At 48.3% G+C, this 18,187-nt stretch overlaps 1 protein-coding gene and 1 pseudogene across 1 annotated transcript; both read left to right on the top strand.

The window, feature by feature from the left end:
- The first annotated feature begins 11 nt into the window (after positions 1-11).
- LOC114785489 (zinc finger protein 585A-like) lies at positions 12-16,954 on the top strand (annotated as a pseudogene).
- LOC114785874 (suppressor of cytokine signaling 1-like) lies at positions 10,143-11,609 on the top strand. The gene is made up of 2 exons (XM_028972519.1): positions 10,143-10,374; positions 10,999-11,609. Exon 2 carries the CDS (start codon positions 11,070-11,072, stop codon positions 11,607-11,609), a length of 540 nt encoding a protein of 179 aa, XP_028828352.1. The 5' UTR covers positions 10,143-10,374; positions 10,999-11,069.
- Positions 16,955-18,187: the final 1,233 nt, after the last annotated feature.

Raw genomic sequence — 18,187 nt, 5'->3', positions numbered from 1 at the left:
CTTCCGGTGGAGGTTCCGGTCTGTTTCAGTAGGCGCTGTAGCTACTGCTGCAGTTTCAGCTGTTTCTGGTGCTTCTGCTACTGCTTCGTCTTCGTCCTGCCGCTGCAGTTTTAGAAAGAGTCTGGTACGATGAACCCTGGTGAGTTTGGTTCCTCTTCATGTTGTGTTGTTTCCAGTCGGAGGGCATCTGGACTGAAAACGGAAGAAGTCAGAGATTTTGTTAACATAGAAGGCAAACTAAAAATATAAAGATAAATATAGGTCAATAGAAGAACACACAAGCACTTATTGACATCTTCTAAAATGTAAAAAAAAAACATGCTTTTACAGTAACGGCAGTAGGGGGCGAAGTAAATAAAAATTCTCTTCATTAGAAGCAGACCTTAACTGGAGACTACGTTAACTGGTGACTAATTTAACCGGAGATCACGTTAACCGGAGGCCACGTTAACTGGTTACTAATTTAACCGGAGACCACATTAACTGGAGACCAATTTAACTGGTGACTAATTTAACTGGAGGCCACGTTAACTGTTTACTAATTTAACCAGAGATCACGTTAACTGGAGGCCACGTTAACTGGTTACTAATTTAACCGGAGGCCACATTAACTGGAGACCACATTAACTGGTGACTAATTTAACTGGTGACTACGTTAACTGTTTACTAATTTAACCGGAGGCCACGTTAACCGGAGGCCACGTTAACCGGAGGCCACGTTAACCGGAGGCCACGTTAACCGGAGGCCACGTTAACCGGAGGCCACGTTAACCGGAGGCCACGTTAACTGGAGACCACATTAACTGCTGACTAATTTAACTGGTGACTACGTTAACTGTTTACTAATTTAACCGGAGACCACGTTAACTGGAGGCCACGTTAACTGGTTACTACATTAACCAGAGGCCACGTTAACCGGAGGCCACGTTAACTGTTTACTAATGTAACTGGTGACTACGTTAACTGTTTACTCATTTAAATGGAAACCACGTTAACTGGAGGCCACGTTAACTGGTTACTAATTTAACCAGAGGCCACGTTAACCGGAGGCCATGTTAACTGGTTACTAATTTAACCGGAGACTACGTTAACTGTTTACTAATTTAAATGAAACCACGTTAACTGGAGACTAGAAATCTTGTTTTTTAAATATGCTTCCTGACTGGGGCTAGTAAACTAGGATGGAAGTCGCCTGGCGGTTTAGACACTCGACTCTGAGTCGTAGGTTCGAACCCCACTTACTACCATGGTGTCCCTGAGCTGAACCCAGAGTGTCCCCAGGGGGACTGTTCCTGTCACTACTGGATAAGGGCGTCTGGTAAATGCTGTAAGTGTAAACTAATACACTATAGACACTATTTAAAAAGCATCACGCCACAGACTGGTCAACAAGGAATCGAGCAAACCCGGCTCTGTTCTACTGGGACATGCTCATGTTATTTCCTTCCATGTTAGAGGTTTACCTGTTAACCTGATTTCAGACACCATCACACGAATGAGCTGGGAAACTGAAAAACTGTGAAGTTAGTAGCACAATGAACCACTGGAGGACTTGATTTATATTCAGGACTTTTGTTTATGAAACTATATATAAAGCACACGGTGACACGGTGAAATGTGTCTTCTGTATTTAACCGTCACCCTTGGTGAGCAGTGGGCACCATGATAGGCGCCCGGGGAGCAGTGTGTGGGGACGGGACCTTCATCAAGGGGGACCTCAGTGGCACCTTGGTGGGATTCGAACCGGCAACCTTCTGATTCCGAAATCAGTTAAGAAACAGTTATTCGACAGTTCTGTTACTACATAATAACTCATAAGTAAGAAGGAATGACAGATTTTTGAAATGTAGTAAGTTCCAGATAAATGAAAAATCTAGTGAAGTACTGTAGTGAATTACATTTACACCATTCAGCTCCCAGAACTGATCAGTTTCTATCCCGTCATGTACACACAATATATCTGGATAGATTTATTTCACTGTTGTGTTACACACGTTACAATATGCAGATTAGTTATTTTTACAAGGGACGCCCCTACATATCAGCTGGCAATATTAACTTCTAATCACAAAAATGGCCAATATCTTCTCTGCTGCCAAGCCCCTGCGCTGCTAATGAATATCACTTTAAGTGTTTGTTATGTTTGTACTCATTAACACTTTATGACTCATTTATTGTTTAACTTTTTTTTTTTTATTGTGTGTTTGAATGAATTCTGTACAAGTTCTTTTAATAAAAATGGCTCATATGAAGCTTGCCCACATTGACATTGGTGGTGTTGAGATCAAGAACTAAAACTCCACTTTTTCCTCAGGTATTCCAGGCTTTTATCTGCTGACGTTAGGAGACCAGAGAAGTATCAGTGGAGGAAGAGCTGGATGACATTCTGCAGGAAAGTGGTGTTCCAGCCCTGTTACAGACAACAAATGTAGCTCCACCAGCGCATGAACAGGTCTTGTTCTAAAGGAATTATAACAGACCTGACCTCAAAAGCACTACAGCACCTACACCAGAAGATACAAGTGACAAACCCTTCAAGCGTGCAGCGTGCTGGTTTAGTTTGACCTCTTCGCTGCTTAAGCAGTATCGAGTATCTCAAGACAAAGGGACCGACCCAGGACAGGGTGCCCCTGTCTTCTCGCAAGCGCGTCACCTTATAAAACATGACACACACTGGAGAAAAATTGTACCCGTGTGCAGAATGTGGAAAGAACTTCTCAAGCGACTCAAGCCTGAGAGCCCATAACAGGACGCATACTGGAGAAAAGCCCTACACGTGTGAACAGTGTGGCAAGGGTTTTGCCGAGAGAGGAAACCTGAAAAGCCACCAGAGGACTCACACAGGAGAGAAGCCATACAAGTGTGTGGAGTGTGAGAAGAGTTTCGCGCAGTCGTCAAAGCTCAAGATACACCAGAGGACACACACCGGAGAGAAGCCGTACCAGTGTGAACAGTGTGGAGCTAGTTTCTCATGCGTGGAGTATCTCAAAAGCCACCACAGGAGACATACTGGAGAGAAGCCGTACCAGTGTGTGGAGTGCGGGAAGACGTTTTCGCACGTGTCCAACCTGAAAACTCACCAGAGGATTCATACTGGAGAGAAGCTGTACCAGTGTGTGGAGTGCGGGATGAGTTTCCTCAACATAGCAGGTTTCAGAAGACACCACAGGACCCATACTGGAGAAAAGCCCTACAAGTGTGAGCAGTGCGGAAAGTGTTTTTCTGAAACGGACAACCTCAGAAGCCACCAGAGAAGACACACTGGAGAGAAGCCGTACCAGTGTGCACAATGTGGAAAGAGCTTCTCACAGTCGTCAAACCTTAAAACGCACCAGAGGACACACAACGGAGAGAAGCCGTACCAGTGTGAACAGTGTGGGAAGAGCTTCTCCCAGTCGTCCAGCCTCAAAACTCACATGAGGACCCACACTGGAGAAAAGCCCCACCACTGTACAGAATGTGGGAAGAGGTTCTCTAGCACGGCCAAACTCAGAAAGCACTTGATGGTCCATACCGGAGAGAAGCCCCATCACTGTACGGAATGCGGGAAGAGGTTTGCTTGTTCAACCAAGCTCAAAAACCACCTGATGATCCATACTGGAGAGAAGCCCCACCACTGCACGGAATGTGGGAAGAGGTTTTCACAAGCAGCGTACCTGAAGATCCACATGAGGTCCCACACCGGGGAGAAGCCGTACCAGTGTGGAGACTGCGGGATGAGGTTTTCACAGCCGTCCAGCCTCAGGACTCACCAGATGGTCCATTCTGAAGAAAAGCTGCACCACTGTACAGAATGCGGGATGAGGTTTTCTAATGCGGCAAAGTTTAAAAGTCACCTGATGATCCATACCGGAGAGAAGCCCCACCACTGCACGGAATGCGGGATGAGGTTTTCCAACAGAGCGAAGCTCAAAATTCACCAAATAATCCATTCTGGAGAGAAGCCCCACCGCTGTGCCGACTGCGGGAAGAGGTTTTCACTGGCGGCGTACCTGAAGATCCACAGGAGGATCCACACCGGGGAGAAGCCGTACCAGTGTGGACAGTGCGGGAAGAGGTTTTCACAGCAGTCCAGCCTGAAGACCCACCAGCGCACCCACACCGGGCAGAAGCCCTTCATCTGCACGGTGTGCTACAAAGGCTTCGTGGCGCATTCCAACCTCACCATACATCAGAGGCTGCACACTGGAGAGAGACCTCACGCCTGCTCCCGGTGTGGCGAGGGCTTCGTCAGTGCCGCACGTCTCCGCGTGCACGAAGTCGCACACACTGGCGAGAAGCCCTACCAGTGTGAGGAGTGTGGGGAGGACCTATTCGCGAGCTGCACACCTTAGAAGGCACCAGAGGAGACACACTGGAGAGAAGCCCCATCACTGTGTGGAGTGTGGGAAGAGATTTTCGGTACTAGACCTCCTGAAAAGCCACCAGAGGACCCATACGGGAGAGAAACCGTACCGGTGTGTAGAGTGCGGGACCAGTTTTGCACAAGCAGCAAACCTCAAGTCGCACGAGAGGACCCACACCGGAGAAAAACCGTACCGCTGCGTACAGTGCGGGAGGGGCTTCTCGCAATCGTCAACTCTAAAGAAACACCAGAGGACGCACGCCGGAGACAAGCGCTACCAGTGTCAACCCTGCGGAGCGAAGTTTTCAAGCCACTCCGCGCTCCGTAGCCACGAGAAAACAAATCATGTCGTGGAATTTCACTAAATGTACATATTCAAACCAACTTCAGGCAAGAAATGTGCAGCATCCATCCATTTGCATTTAATGTTGAAAGGTAATAAAATACAAGCGTAATACGAATCGTTGTGGGCGTTTTTGGCATGAGGGATGCAGCGGTGGCCTTGTGGGTAAGGACACGGACACGTAATCGAAAGGTTGCTGGTTCGAATTCTGAGCCGCAAGGTGACAGAGGTCCCGTCCCCACACACTGCTCACCAAGGGTGACTTATAAATACAGAGGACCCGTTTCACTGTGTCACCGTGTGCTGTGCTGCAGTGTCTCACAGTAACTATAGGGTGGTAGTAGCCAAGTGGGTAAGACACTCGCCTATGAACCAGAAGACCCAGGTTCAAACCCCACTTACTACCATTGTGTCCCTGAGCAGGACACTTAACCCTGAGTGTCTCAGGGGGGGAATGTCCCTATAACTACTGACTGTAAGTCGCCCTGGTAAATGCTGTAATTGTAAATGTAACAATCACTTCACTTTCACCAATCAAAAATCAAGACAGTCTTCTGTTGGAGATGGTGAAGAGGAAATATTCACAACCACATGGCTCCTGCCCTGCTGTGTCCTCCCACTGTGTCCTCCCAGACGTCGTCCTGCATGGCGGCCGTGGTCCCTCCAGCCTGCACACAAAAAAGAGGACCGAACCTTCCGGGTATGTGCGGGCCCTGTCTCCGCACGTCCCCTCTGACACTTCTTGCATCCCTCTATGCCCCGAGCAGGGAGGTGGTCCCGGACCATCCGACAACTGCTTATTGCTCCCCAGCATGGTGCCTTCTGGGCACGTGCAGCCCAGCCCTGCACCACGCAGAGTGGCAGTCCCGGACCCTCCGGTGAGCATTTACTGCACCCCTGGGTGGTGCCTCCTGGGCACATGCAGCCCTTCTTGCTGCGCATCCCTTCAGCCAGTGTGGGGGCTTCGCCAGACCATCTGACCAGCCCATTTTTGCGTCCGTTGGGACGAGCAGGCCTTCTTCCTGCCAGTCCCAGCTGGATCCTCTGGCCCTCTGGAGGCGGACCCAGGCCCATGCCTGGCCCGGCCTGTTTACCGGCTACCGGAGGACCCATCCACCCGCTCCTCAGGAGGAGCCCCCAACCCGTTGCACTGGCAGGTGGCGAGAGAGTCAGGCCTCCCGTGTTCATAAGGAGGTCCAGAGAGGGAGCCAAAAGACCCTCTCTTTTGTCTGTTTTTTTTGTTTTTGTTTTGTTTGTCTGGGGTTTTGCTCTGCTGCTTGATCACCATTTGGTGGACACAAAGAGGGGAAGTGTGGGCGACATACAGACACCACACACACAGACAAAAGAGAGGGTCTTTTGGCTCCCTCTCTGGGTTGTTTGGGACCTCCTTGGGAGGTGCAGCCATGAACACGGGAGGCCTGACTCTCGCCACCTGCCAGTGCAACGTCCCACACTGTGGGGTCTTCCTGCACTGGATCCTGGCTGGTTCTGGGTGTGGTGGGATGGGTCCAGGCACCCTGGATTCTTCCCACAGGGGGCGTGGAGGGTGGTGGACGTTCTCTGCAGCAGGCACTGCGGATTCCCCGCGAGGCAGTCCCGGCAGCACAGTTGCTGATTTCCCGTCGCCCTCTTCCACCAGCTTACCCCCACGTCGCAGTCTTCCTCCTCGCTGTCCGTCTCATTTCCAGCATTTACCAGACGTCTTTATCCAGAGCGCCTTACAGTCAGTAGTTACAGGGACAGTCCCCCCCTGGAGACACTCAGGGTTAAGTGTCTTGCTCAGGGACACGATGGTAGTAAGTGGGGTTTGATCCTGGGTCTTCTGGTGAATGAAGCTCAGAGGAGGGACATATTGGGAACAATGTTTTATTAACAACACAAACCAAAAACAGGGGAAACAAAAGGGGAGAACACAAACTAACTCGCAGGCGTGTGGCGATCGCCAGAACTGAAGACAACTGTTCTCACAAGTCGTACCGTCCACATAAAATGTTGCAGCCTCGATGGGCTGCTCAACAAGTCCATGTACACCTCATTCACCACATCTGTTCCGTGGCTGGAGGTGCCAGGTGGGTTTCCAGGAGCACCCAGTCGTGGCGTTATTATTTTATTGGATGTTATTAGTGTACAGCACTTTGGTCTGCTGCATTGTTTCAAGGTGCTTTCTAAATACATTTGAACGTGAACTTGAATGAACTTCCAGTCATCTGACAGGCACCTTCCTCGTGAACCAGAACTGATCCCGCGTTGTACGTATGTATCTGGATAAGGCCGTCTGCCAAATGGCACAAATGTAAATGCAAACGATGACGAGTCGTTTAAACCACAGGCGGCTTTTGCAAACATTTTATAGGTTTTATGTCAGACTGTGATGATATGTGTGGTTGCAGCAGATTGTCTGAGCCATGGAATGGAAATTTAGCGTCTGTAATAATTTTTCTCAAATTATGAAAATTTCAGGCTGCTGGTACGATTCTTGCACTGTTGAGCTGGGAAACAAAAAATTAAATTCAGCAGAAACACAGTTTCTACCACAACAAAACATTTGCATTATATTTCTGATTAATTATATGAAGCTTGTTTTTTTGCAATTCCTTCCAAGAGACCACGACAATGCGCAAATGCAGCACAATGTTGTCACCATTAAATCAAACTCTCGAACTTCAGTGGCTGTGAACTTTGAAGACATCTGATTGGCTACCTTTTGTTAATCAAGCGCTGTCAGGGAAGACTCAAAAATCCACAAATAAATGTAGACATATTCACAAATATTTATTCATGAATATTGAAACTCTCCCCTCTCTCTCTCTCTATATTTTGACCCAGTGGGCAGTCTTTGTCTCTGTGATACACAGCAGCACAGCACACGGTGCACACAGTGAAATTTGTCCTCTGTATTTAACCATCACCCTGAGTGAGCAGTGGGCACCATGACAGGCGCCCGGGGAGCAGTGTGTGGGGACGGTGCTTTGCTCAGTGGCACCTCAGTGGCACCTCAGTGGATCAGGATTCGAACCGGCAACCTTAACCGCTAGGCCATGTGTGAATGATGACAGCACAGATACACATACGCACCACAGCCAACATAAAAGTGCAGCAGCAGGACAGAGACGCAGGAGCAGCCAACTTCTGCAAATCTGTTCATTTACAAGCAAGGGTTTCACTCCATACCAAGTTCTGGTCACAATGCTACTGGTGACTGTAGAAATATTCACTTACTAACCCAAACACTTGACTTGCATTCACACTGTCACATCTACCACTTCTGCCCATGAAAGAAGCAGGCATGCTTTTCATCTTCAGGCCATTGCATCATATTTTGTCATCCAAAAAAAAAAAGAATTGGTCGACACCTGTGTCTAACCCTGGTTTAAAACTCGTATTGGCCGTAATTCTGTCTTCTGCAGAATTAATAAAAAGAGTTTTTCTAATGTAGAGTCCGCAGCCTTCACTTCTGAACGTGGCTCATCGTTCATAGTTTCGCTTTAGTTCTTACGGTTCTGTGGTTTTGTTCCTTTCCTCATTAGGTATAGAACCTCGTCCACCCAGCCGCTGCACTGAGGCCTGTCTCTTGGAGCTCATTTAAATAAACGCCTACAATCAGATTCAGACCTTTTCCTGATTATTTCTACATAACACACAGACACGAGCTGGTAAATCTGACGCGAGGAGATTCCGTTTCATATAAAACGTCCACCACAGCAGCAGCATCACATCTCCAGGTATATGGTGTATGACAGGATATGAATATGAATATGAATAATCAGGCATTAAAGAGCCTAACGTCTCCCAACATGAACTATACTACAGTAGTAGCCCCGCCTCCACAGGAGGAGGAACAAATATGATGTTCATCTTGTGTTTGGCCTGAGCTCCAGCTGAGAAGTGGCTACTGGTTAGAAATATATTTACTGTAGTCCCCGCGGGGCGGGAGATGACCCGGCTGGGAGTTGTGTTCACCTGCATGTTCAGGTTTGCACTTTGTAGACGGTGCCTTGCCTCCTCTGGTGCCTGATAGGATGCAGTCACTGTCTCTGTCTTTCTACTGTCTCTCTGTCTGCCTGTCTGTCTGTCTGTCTTTCTGTCTGTCTTTCTACTGTCTCTCTGTCTGCCTGTCTTTCTGTCTGTCTGTCTGTCTTTCTGTCTGTCTGTCTTTCTACTGTCTCTCTGTCTGCCTGTCTGTCTGTCTGTCTTTCTACTGTCTCTCTGTCTGTCTGTCTTTCTGTCTGTCTGCCTGTCTGTCTTTCTACTGTCTCTCTGTCTGCCTGTCTGTCTGTCTTTCTACTGTCTCTCTGTCTGCCTGTCTGTCTGTCTGTCTTTCTACTGTCTCTCTGTCTGCCTGTCTTTCTGTCTGTCTTTCTACTGTCTCTCTGTCTGCCTGTCTTTCTGTCTGTCTGTCTTTCTACTGTCTCTCTGTCTGTCTGTCTGTCTTTCTGTCTGTCTGTCTGTCTTTCTACTGTCTCTCTGTCTGTCTGTCTTTCTGTCTGTCTGCCTGTCTGTCTTTCTACTGTCTCTCTGTCTGCCTGTCTGTCTGTCTTTCTACTGTCTCTCTGTCTGCCTGTCTGTCTGTCTGTCTTTCTACTGTCTCTCTGTCTGCCTGTCTGTCTTTCTGTCTGTCTGTCTGTCTTTCTACTGTCTCTCTGTCTGCCTGTCTGTCTGTCTGTCTGTCTGTCTTTCTACTGTCTCTCTGTCTGCCTGTCTGTCTGTCTGTCTTTCTACTGTCTCTCTGTCTGCCTGTCTGTCTTTCTGTCTGTCTGTCTGTCTTTCTACTGTCTCTCTGTCTGCCTGTCTGTCTGTCTGTCTGTCTGTCTTTCTACTGTCTCTCTGTCTGCCTGTCTGTCTGTCTGTCTGTCTTTCTACTGTCTCTCTGTCTGCCTGTCTGTCTGTCTGTCTGTCTGTCTTTCTACTGTCTCTCTGTCTGCCTGTCTGTCTGTCTGTCTGTCTTTCTACTGTCTCTCTGTCTGCCTGTCTGTCTGTCTGTCTGTCTTTCTACTGTCTCTCTGTCTGTATGTCTCCCTCCCTGTCTGTCTGTCTGTCTGTCTGCAGCTTGTTGTCTAGAGATGTCTGTGCTGCTGCTACAACCAGTCACACATGGTTTATTAAACTCTTTCCTGGGACCAGGCGCACGTTAACCGAGAGAAAATGAGACTTTTGTACGATTTGTATTCTGCATCTGGCCGTCCTCAAGGGTCCAAACCAGGAGTTCCTGCTGCAGACACGTTCATGTCCAAATCTTCCTTCATAACGGGCTGCGCACACAACACACACACAATACACACTATATACACACAACACACACACACAATATACACACAATACACACACACAATACACCGGCACGGTGCTCAGAGATCACATGATTTCAGAGAAGCACTGGGAAGAGAGCGAAAGTGAAACTGCTCCGTGTGTGTGCGTCTATGTGTGTGTGTGTGTGTGTGTGTGTGTGATATCTCTCCACCACCATCCTCAGTGTTGGTGTTTTGGCAGCCGGAACCGGTTAACGTGTGTAAATGTAGCCTCTCTCTCCATTTCACACACACACACACACACACACACACACACACACACAGATGTCATTCTCAACTTCTCTGTCCACGGCGGAGAAAGAGAAACTGACTGGAGCAGGAAGATCAGTGAACTTCATCAGCTGCTGCAGAACCGAGAACCGAGCCTCCGCGTTCTGGTAAGAACGTGTCTGCATCTTTATCAGAAAGTAACGGCTGTTGGTTCTACGTGATTTCTTCGTTTTTTATCATTTCACAAATTAAATTAGTTCAGCTGGCAAAAGTAACAAAGGATTTTATCAAGTTCGTCAAACGCGATTTGCCATTAAATCCAAATGGTTGAACACCATCCTACACGAGCAAATCCTCATCTTTCAACTGTGATGCGTTCTGTTGAATTGTTGGTTTAAGGAGGGAACCGGGTCGTGGAACCGGGAGCCTTCTGCTACCCAGTGGGGTGTGGAGATGTATAGATGCGTGCAGGGTGGTCCTGAAGCCTGGAAGAAACAGGAGAACCGGGAAATACCGTTAAAGCAAAGAGCTTACATTTAATCGCATTTAATTGAAAAAAATGATTGAATTAGTATATAAATGAACAAAAAAAAAAGGCGATAGTTAGTGTTCCGATCTTAGATTACTGATTAGATGCTAATAAACTAACAGTGATTAGTCCCTTAATAAAGTTTTTACTCGATGAATTCTGCACTATTCACCATGAAAGTGGAGCATCAGCACGTCTGATCTTCTGCGTTGAAGGTCGTGCATCAATCTCTTCATGTTCTTCATCTCTTCATGTGTTGCAGGCTTTACTGTGGTCCTCTATGTCTAGTGTGGACCATGGTGGAGCTGCGTCCTGGGGCCCTTTTACTGTAGGATGGGTCATGCAGCCACATCACAGAGTCTGTCCACAGTGGACGGGTCCAGCCCGCTGGCGTCCCGCTTCGCGCCGTTCCGCAACCGACCCGAGTACGACCTCATCACCCGGACCGCCGCTTACCTGGAGCACAGCGGCTTCTACTTCGGCCCGATGGACGCGGACGAGGCCCACGCCCTCCTGTCCGAGCAGCCGCAGGGCACGTTCCTGGTGCGGGACAGCACGCGGCCCGACGTCTTCTTCACGCTGAGCTACCACTCCACGCAGGGTCCCACCAGCGTCCGCATCGAGCTGCGGGACCTGCGCTTCGGCCTGGCCGGCAGCCACAAGACCTTCAGCTGCCTCTTCGCCCTGCTGGAATACTACAGAGACTCGCCCAAGAGGAGCCTGCGAAGGCCCTACCGCGGAGCTGCGCCACAGGGCCTACAGCAGCTGGGCCGCCTGGCGGTGGTGCGCGCGTTCGGCAGGGACGCCGTGGACCGCCTGCCCGTCAGCGTGGTTGTCAGGGACTACATACACAAGTTCCCCTTCCGAATATGACGGGAGACTCGTCTCCTGACGTCATGTGACAACAAATATATAGCTTCCGTAGGAATTACGTTTATTTATTTATTTATTAGTTTGTGATATTTTATTTTTCTAATACTGGAATGTGAGTGAAATAAATGAAGCACATCGTCAAAAAGCTGCGTGGCTTGCGAATGTTGTAGGCTGTGGTCAGCTTTCTAATAAAATTTTTGGCGGTTTGGCTTTTTGTTTCTTGTTCTCGAGCTCACGTTCAGCTGCGTATGCACACATGACGCAATGCGAAAGTAAAACCGAATTAACAGCAATTTCTCGTAAATCGAAACACATTCCTGTGATCTTTCGTGTTATTGACCACATACATGAGCAAACACATGCAAGGAATTTAATTCCGGCAAAATACAATGTAGTAGAAAACTACAAAAATAACTACATGGAAATAATACAAGTGCATCTAAAGCTCAGCTGACAGAAGCTGTTCCGTGTCGGCTGTGGACGGACAGAGCGTCCAGATGCACATCTGGAAATCGGGCACGACCAGATGAAAATATTTAAACCAACACGTTTCCACGTGACACGCAGTGTTTTGGGGTCATTTGCTTTAATGCTGCTGCACACCGAGTTAAACATCATATCTGCATAATTTCCCACACTGCAGACACATTTGTCCACATCTGGCTTGAAGCTCGGCTCAGGCAGACAGCATGTGAACCAAACATGGCTTTTATATGTGTGTGTGTGTATTAAATTAATTAGATCAATATTTTGTATATATATATGTATACACACACACATGTGTGTGTGTGTATGTGTGTGTGTGAATAAAATATTGATATAATTAATGTAATACATACACACACACACTGTCACGTCGTGTGTGTGTGTGTGTGTGTGTGTGTGTGTGTATATATAATTTTAGTAATAAAGTAAGACTTTATTTGAAATGGAATAGGACCAGCTCTGGCTAAATGATGTGGCATTAACATGGTTACCTGGAAGGAAACACGTGTAGTCATCACTGGAGAAAAAGTTCAAGGATGTTGCGGCTACTATGATTGCACCCAAATCAACCATTTATCAGATCATCAGATCAAACTTCAAGGCTCTTCTCTCTCTTCTATCTCTCTTCCTCCTCTCTTCTCTCTCTTCCTCCTCTCTCTTCCTCCTCTCTTCTCTCTCTTCCTCCTCTCTTCTCTCTCTTCCTCCTCTCTTCTCTCTCTTCCCCCTTTGAACCAGTAGTCATGCTACAGGTCAAGTTAAATTTGAATCAGAATCAGAATCAGCTTTATTACCAGGTATGTTTACATATATGAGGAATATGTTTTATTGACAGATTTCTCCAATGAGAAGACACAGGAAGTAAAAGCAGTTATGTACAGATATACAAAGTATACAAGATAGCAAATATATATAATATATATAATTTATTGTATGTGTGTGTATATATATATATATATATATATTGTACAGTGTATATAAAAACGGTATGACCACTTATGACCACTTATGACCACTTGTGACCACATTGTTCCCGTGGAACCTGAGTGACTCCATTGTGGCCGCAGTGCTGGCCACTGTGTCGTGTCACGTTCATGACGTGGAAGAACCTGTCCCTGAGCTGTGTCTGGTCGCTTTGGTGCTGAGTGCTCTGTAGATGGCAACAGATTGAAGAGAGAGTGTGCTGGGTGTGAGGGATCCACTCTGGATACGTACAGGCTTTGGAGACTGGGGAGGGAGGTTGCAATGATTCTCTCAGCAGTCCTGACTACCCTCTGCAGTCTTCTAAGGTCAGATTTGGTGGCTGAGGTGGACCAGACAGTTATAGAAGTGGAGGACGGATTCGATGATTGTGGTGTAGAACCTCTGTTGGGCCAATGGAATCAAGGTGAGTGTCCCACTTCTGGTCCTGGGAGATGATGGTCACCAGGAACCTGAATGACTCCATTGTATCCACAGTGCTGGCCATGATGGTGAGTGGGGGGAGAGCAGGCGGGTTCCTCCTGAAGTCCACAATCATCTCCACTATTCTGAGCGTGTTGAGCTCCAGGTTGTTAAGACTGCACCAGACAGCCTGCTCTTTAACCTCCTGTCTGTAAGCAGACTCATCACCGTCCTGGATGAGCGTAGTGTTATCTGCAAACTTTTAACAGGACCTTATTCAGTAGCTGCTTCACGGTTCTTGCTTGATGTCAGAACGGCCTCCCAGAGCTGCTGTGTGGATGGGAACTGCCTTCCTCCCTCATAGATCTTTTGCTTCAGGATGTTCCAAAGGTTCTCGGGAGGATCTCGGGGGTCACACCATGAGTTTCTCTCCTTTATGCCCATAGAGGTGTTCCTTGCAGCATGAGATGGTTCTTCTTTTTGGACCATGGAAGATGGTGATCAGTCAGAAACTCCACATACCTTTTAGAGGTCAGTGTCACACCTTCTGGGACCCTTAAGGAGCTTCTCCGCGTGATTCATGGTGGCTGTCCACCAAACGTCCACCACTCCATCTATCTGCACGTCCAGGGTTGATCAGTGTTGTTCATCAGTCTTCGTGTACTTCACGGGATGATTGGTTAATACTGACTGAATAGAAGGTTTATGCTCTGGAGGATCTACACCTTGATCTTCACGGGACTCCAGATGGACCTGCAGGTTTTGTAAAGGCATTTTAACAGCTGCTCTCTTCATCCTTCCTCATCGAGTCTTTATCTGTGCAAATCTGTGTTTGTTCTGAATGATCACACTCACTTCTGGACTCAATCCATTTACATTTACATTTACTGACTTACAGTCAGTAGTTACAGGGACAGTCCCCCCTGGACACACTCAGGGTTCAGTGTCCTGCTCAGAGACACCATGGGAGGAAGTGGGGTTCGAACCTGGGACTCTTGGTTCAGAGGTTCAAATGTGTGTGTTGTAGTCACTTCGTTACATATCTCTTCTGTAAAACTTAAGAAAGGTTGTATTACCTCTTCTATTTTTTAAATATACTTGTATACTGTTCTGTTTTCATATTTCTATTTCCTCCAGAATAAGTCTATTTATAAGGTAACGGGGAATGACGTAATGCCGTAATGACGTAATGACGTATAACGCGTCCTTCATTAGAAATGATGACCAGAATGGATTTGGCGTGAAATTGACGGTGAATCGTCACAACGCCGCACGTTTATTTCTTCACAGTAAAGCCAATAGTTTTTTTCTGGATAAAAACGATTTAATAGACTTCTGTGATGACGTCATGTCCGGCTACGCTTCCGGCGCCGACGCGATTCCTATTTTTCGACGGATTGATAAAAACGTGGCTGTAATTTATCATTTATAATTAATAATTTGTCCGGACCCGAGTGGAACGTGTTGGAGGATTTTGTTCGGTCCGCGTCCCTCTGGTGAGTCCGAAATACCACAAAAATGCGTTCAGTTAAACATTAAAGTACATTTAAATATCACTAATAACACGAATCAGTGTTATTCAGTATATATACATGGTTTATGTGCGATATAATATTTAATAAATAGAACTATAGTCCAGGCAGTTATTATTAATGATTGATTTGTTAATCTGGTCAATGTTTTTAAATGGAGAAATGTATATAATAAAAGATTTGTTCATGAAATACATCATTACATAATGACGTGAGGACATAAGCAAATTCTGTTATACATATTTTATGTTTAATTGTAATAAATAAAATGTTAATATTTGGTTATGTTTGCAATATTGAGGTCTATATCAGTCGCAAAAGCATTTCACTGCATATCATACCGTGTATGACTGTACCTGACAAATAAAATTGGAATTAATGCCACAATGATGTCATCAATCAATCAGTAAAGATTTATAGCTCCTCCCACCCTGTCCCAGTGTCCCAAGCTCTGCGGTCTACTGACGTGAAGAGTGTAGACATGTCCCGCTGAAGAGGGCAGGTACCATGAGCCTGCTGGACTCAGGTGACACCGCCCCACACCGTGGATACAGGCGCTTAAACGGAACCCCGGCGTGACTTTGCTCCGTTGTTGTTTGTCTTACAGAAGATGGAGGCGCATCTGCTGGAAGGAGATCTAACAGGGAACGTGAAGAGAAGCCCTACCGGTGTGTGGAGTGTGGCATGACGTTCTTACAAGCTTCACACCTCAAAACACACCAGAGGATCCACACTGGAGAAAAGCCCTACTTGTGTGAGCAGTGTGGGATGAACTTCTCCAGCGCGTCAAACCTGAAGGTCCACCAGATGATCCACATCGGCGAGAAGGACTACCATTGTCTGGAGTGCGGGAAGAGCTTTCTACGGCCGTCGCACCTCAGAGGTCACCAGAGGATCCATTCTGGGGAGAAGCCCCACCAGTGTGAAGAGTGCGGGATGAGGTTCTTACGAGCATCGGACCTTAAATCCCACCAGAGGGTCCACACCGGGGAGAAACCGTACCGGTGTGTGCAGTGCGGGGTGAGCTTCTCGCACGCGTCCACCCTCAGGACCCACCTGAGGGTCCACACGGGCGAGAAGCCGTACCAGTGCGCGACGTGCGGGGTGCGCTTCTCCCAGTCGTCCTACCTCAAAACCCACCGCAGGATCCATACCGGAGAGCGGCCGTACCGCTGCGGCCAGTGCGGGACGAGCTTCGCCCACGCGTCCCTCTTCACGGCACACCGCAGGAGACACAGCGGCGAGAAGCCCTACATCTGCAGCACGTGCTCCAAATGCTTCACCACGCCAAGCGAACACAGCAGGCATCAGAAGGTCCATCATGAAGAGAAGCCTTGAAAAGCCTCCCATCGTGTCCCAGGGGGACCGTCCCCCTGTGGTAGTAGCCTAGTGGGAAACTCGGGTTGGAACCCCACTTCCTCCCATCGTGTCCCTGAACCCAGAGTCTCCAGGAGGACGGGTCCCCCTGTGGTAGTAGCCCAAGTTCGAACCCGAGTTCGAACCCCACTTCCTCCCATCGTGTCCCCGAACCCGGAGTCTCCAGGAGGACGGGTCCCCCTGTGGTAGTAGCCCAAGTTCGAACCCGAGTTCGAACCCCACTTCCTCCCATCGTGTCCCCGAACCCGGAGTCTCCAGGGGGACGGTCCCCCTGTGGTAGTAGCCTAGTGGGAAACCCGAGTTCGAACCCCACTTCCTCCCATCGTGTCCCTGAACCCAGAGTCTCCAGGAGGACGGGTCCCCCTGTGGTAGTAGCCCAAGTTCGAACCTGAGTTCGAACCCCACTTCCTCCCATCGTGTCCCCGAACCCGGAGTCTCCAGGAGGACGGGTCCCCCTGTGGTAGTAGCCTAGTGGGAAACCCGAGTTCGAACCCCACTTCCTCCCATCGTGTCCCCGAACCCGGAGTCTCCAGGGGGACGGTCCCCCTGTGGTAGTAGCCTAGTGGGAAACCCGAGTTCGAACCCCACTTCCTCCCATCGTGTCCCCGAACCCGGAGTCTCCAGGAGGACGGTCCCCCTGTGGTAGTAGCCTAGTGGGAAACCCGAGTTCGAACCCCACTTCCTCCCATCGTGTCCCCGAACCCGGAGTCTCCAGGAGGACGGTCCCCCTGTGGTAGTAGCCCAGTGGGAAACACGGGTTGGAACCCCACTTCCTCCCATCGTGTCCCCGAACCCGGAGTCTCCAGGAGGACGGTCCCCCTGTGGTAGTAGCCCGAGTTCGAACCCGAGTTCGAACCCCACTTCCTCCCATCGTGTCCCCGAACCCGGAGTCTCCAGGAGGACGGGTCCCCCTGTGGTAGTAGCCCAGTGGGAAACTCGGGTTGGAACCCCACTTCCTCCCATCGTGTCCCCGAACCCGGAGTCTCCAGGAGGACGGTCCCCCTGTGGTAGGAGCCCAGTGGGAAACTCGGGTTGGAACCCCACTTCCTCCCATCGTGTCCCCGAACCCGGAGTCTCCAGGGGGACGGTCCCCCTGTGGTAGGAGCCCAGTGGGAAACTCGGGTTGGAACCCCACTTCCTCCCATCGTGTCCCTGGAGTCTCCAGGGGGGCGGTCCCTGTCACTACTGACTGTATGACACTGTGGATGTAAAACGGTGGGCCGGCCGTGTTGATCCATGGACATTTTAATGAGGTTTTTATTACAGTACGATTATGTGGAATATTGAATGGTGTAAATATAGTAAATATTTTTTATGTCTGTATTTTAGTTTTTTTTTCTTTTAAAACACCTGACCTGCCGCATCATTCACAAAATGAACAGAAATAAATCTATTTTTTAAAACCACAAACCGAGTCCAGGTTGTAAAGAATGTGGGGACCTGGGCAAGATGGCGGACTGAGCACACGTTCGTTTTAGTCCTCTAGTTTTGTTATTTGAAGTTTTTCACACTTGCAAAGTTAGTTTTGTTCTATATTAGTTATGTATAAGACACAAAAAAGCAAGAGAAGGTCCAGTCTCCCAAAGAAGCTATGAAGAATGAGAAAAGTGAAGTTTTAAAGGACCACGACTACGCATGGGACATGGAGACTGAAAGTCTTGTCTCATAAAATAACAAGGCAAGACACAACGATGGAAGATCTACTGGAAGCCGTTCAAGCGCTACAGCAGAGATTTGACACCCAAGATGAGAAGATGGCGGACGTGAACACAAAGTTGACACGGTGACGATCAGCAGGCTTAC

The sequence above is a fragment of the Denticeps clupeoides genome, chromosome 3, assembly GCF_900700375.1.
Source record: "Denticeps clupeoides chromosome 3, fDenClu1.1, whole genome shotgun sequence".
Taxonomy (NCBI): Eukaryota; Metazoa; Chordata; class Actinopteri; order Clupeiformes; family Denticipitidae; genus Denticeps; species Denticeps clupeoides.
This window is presented reverse-complemented; position numbering and strand designations above follow the sequence as displayed.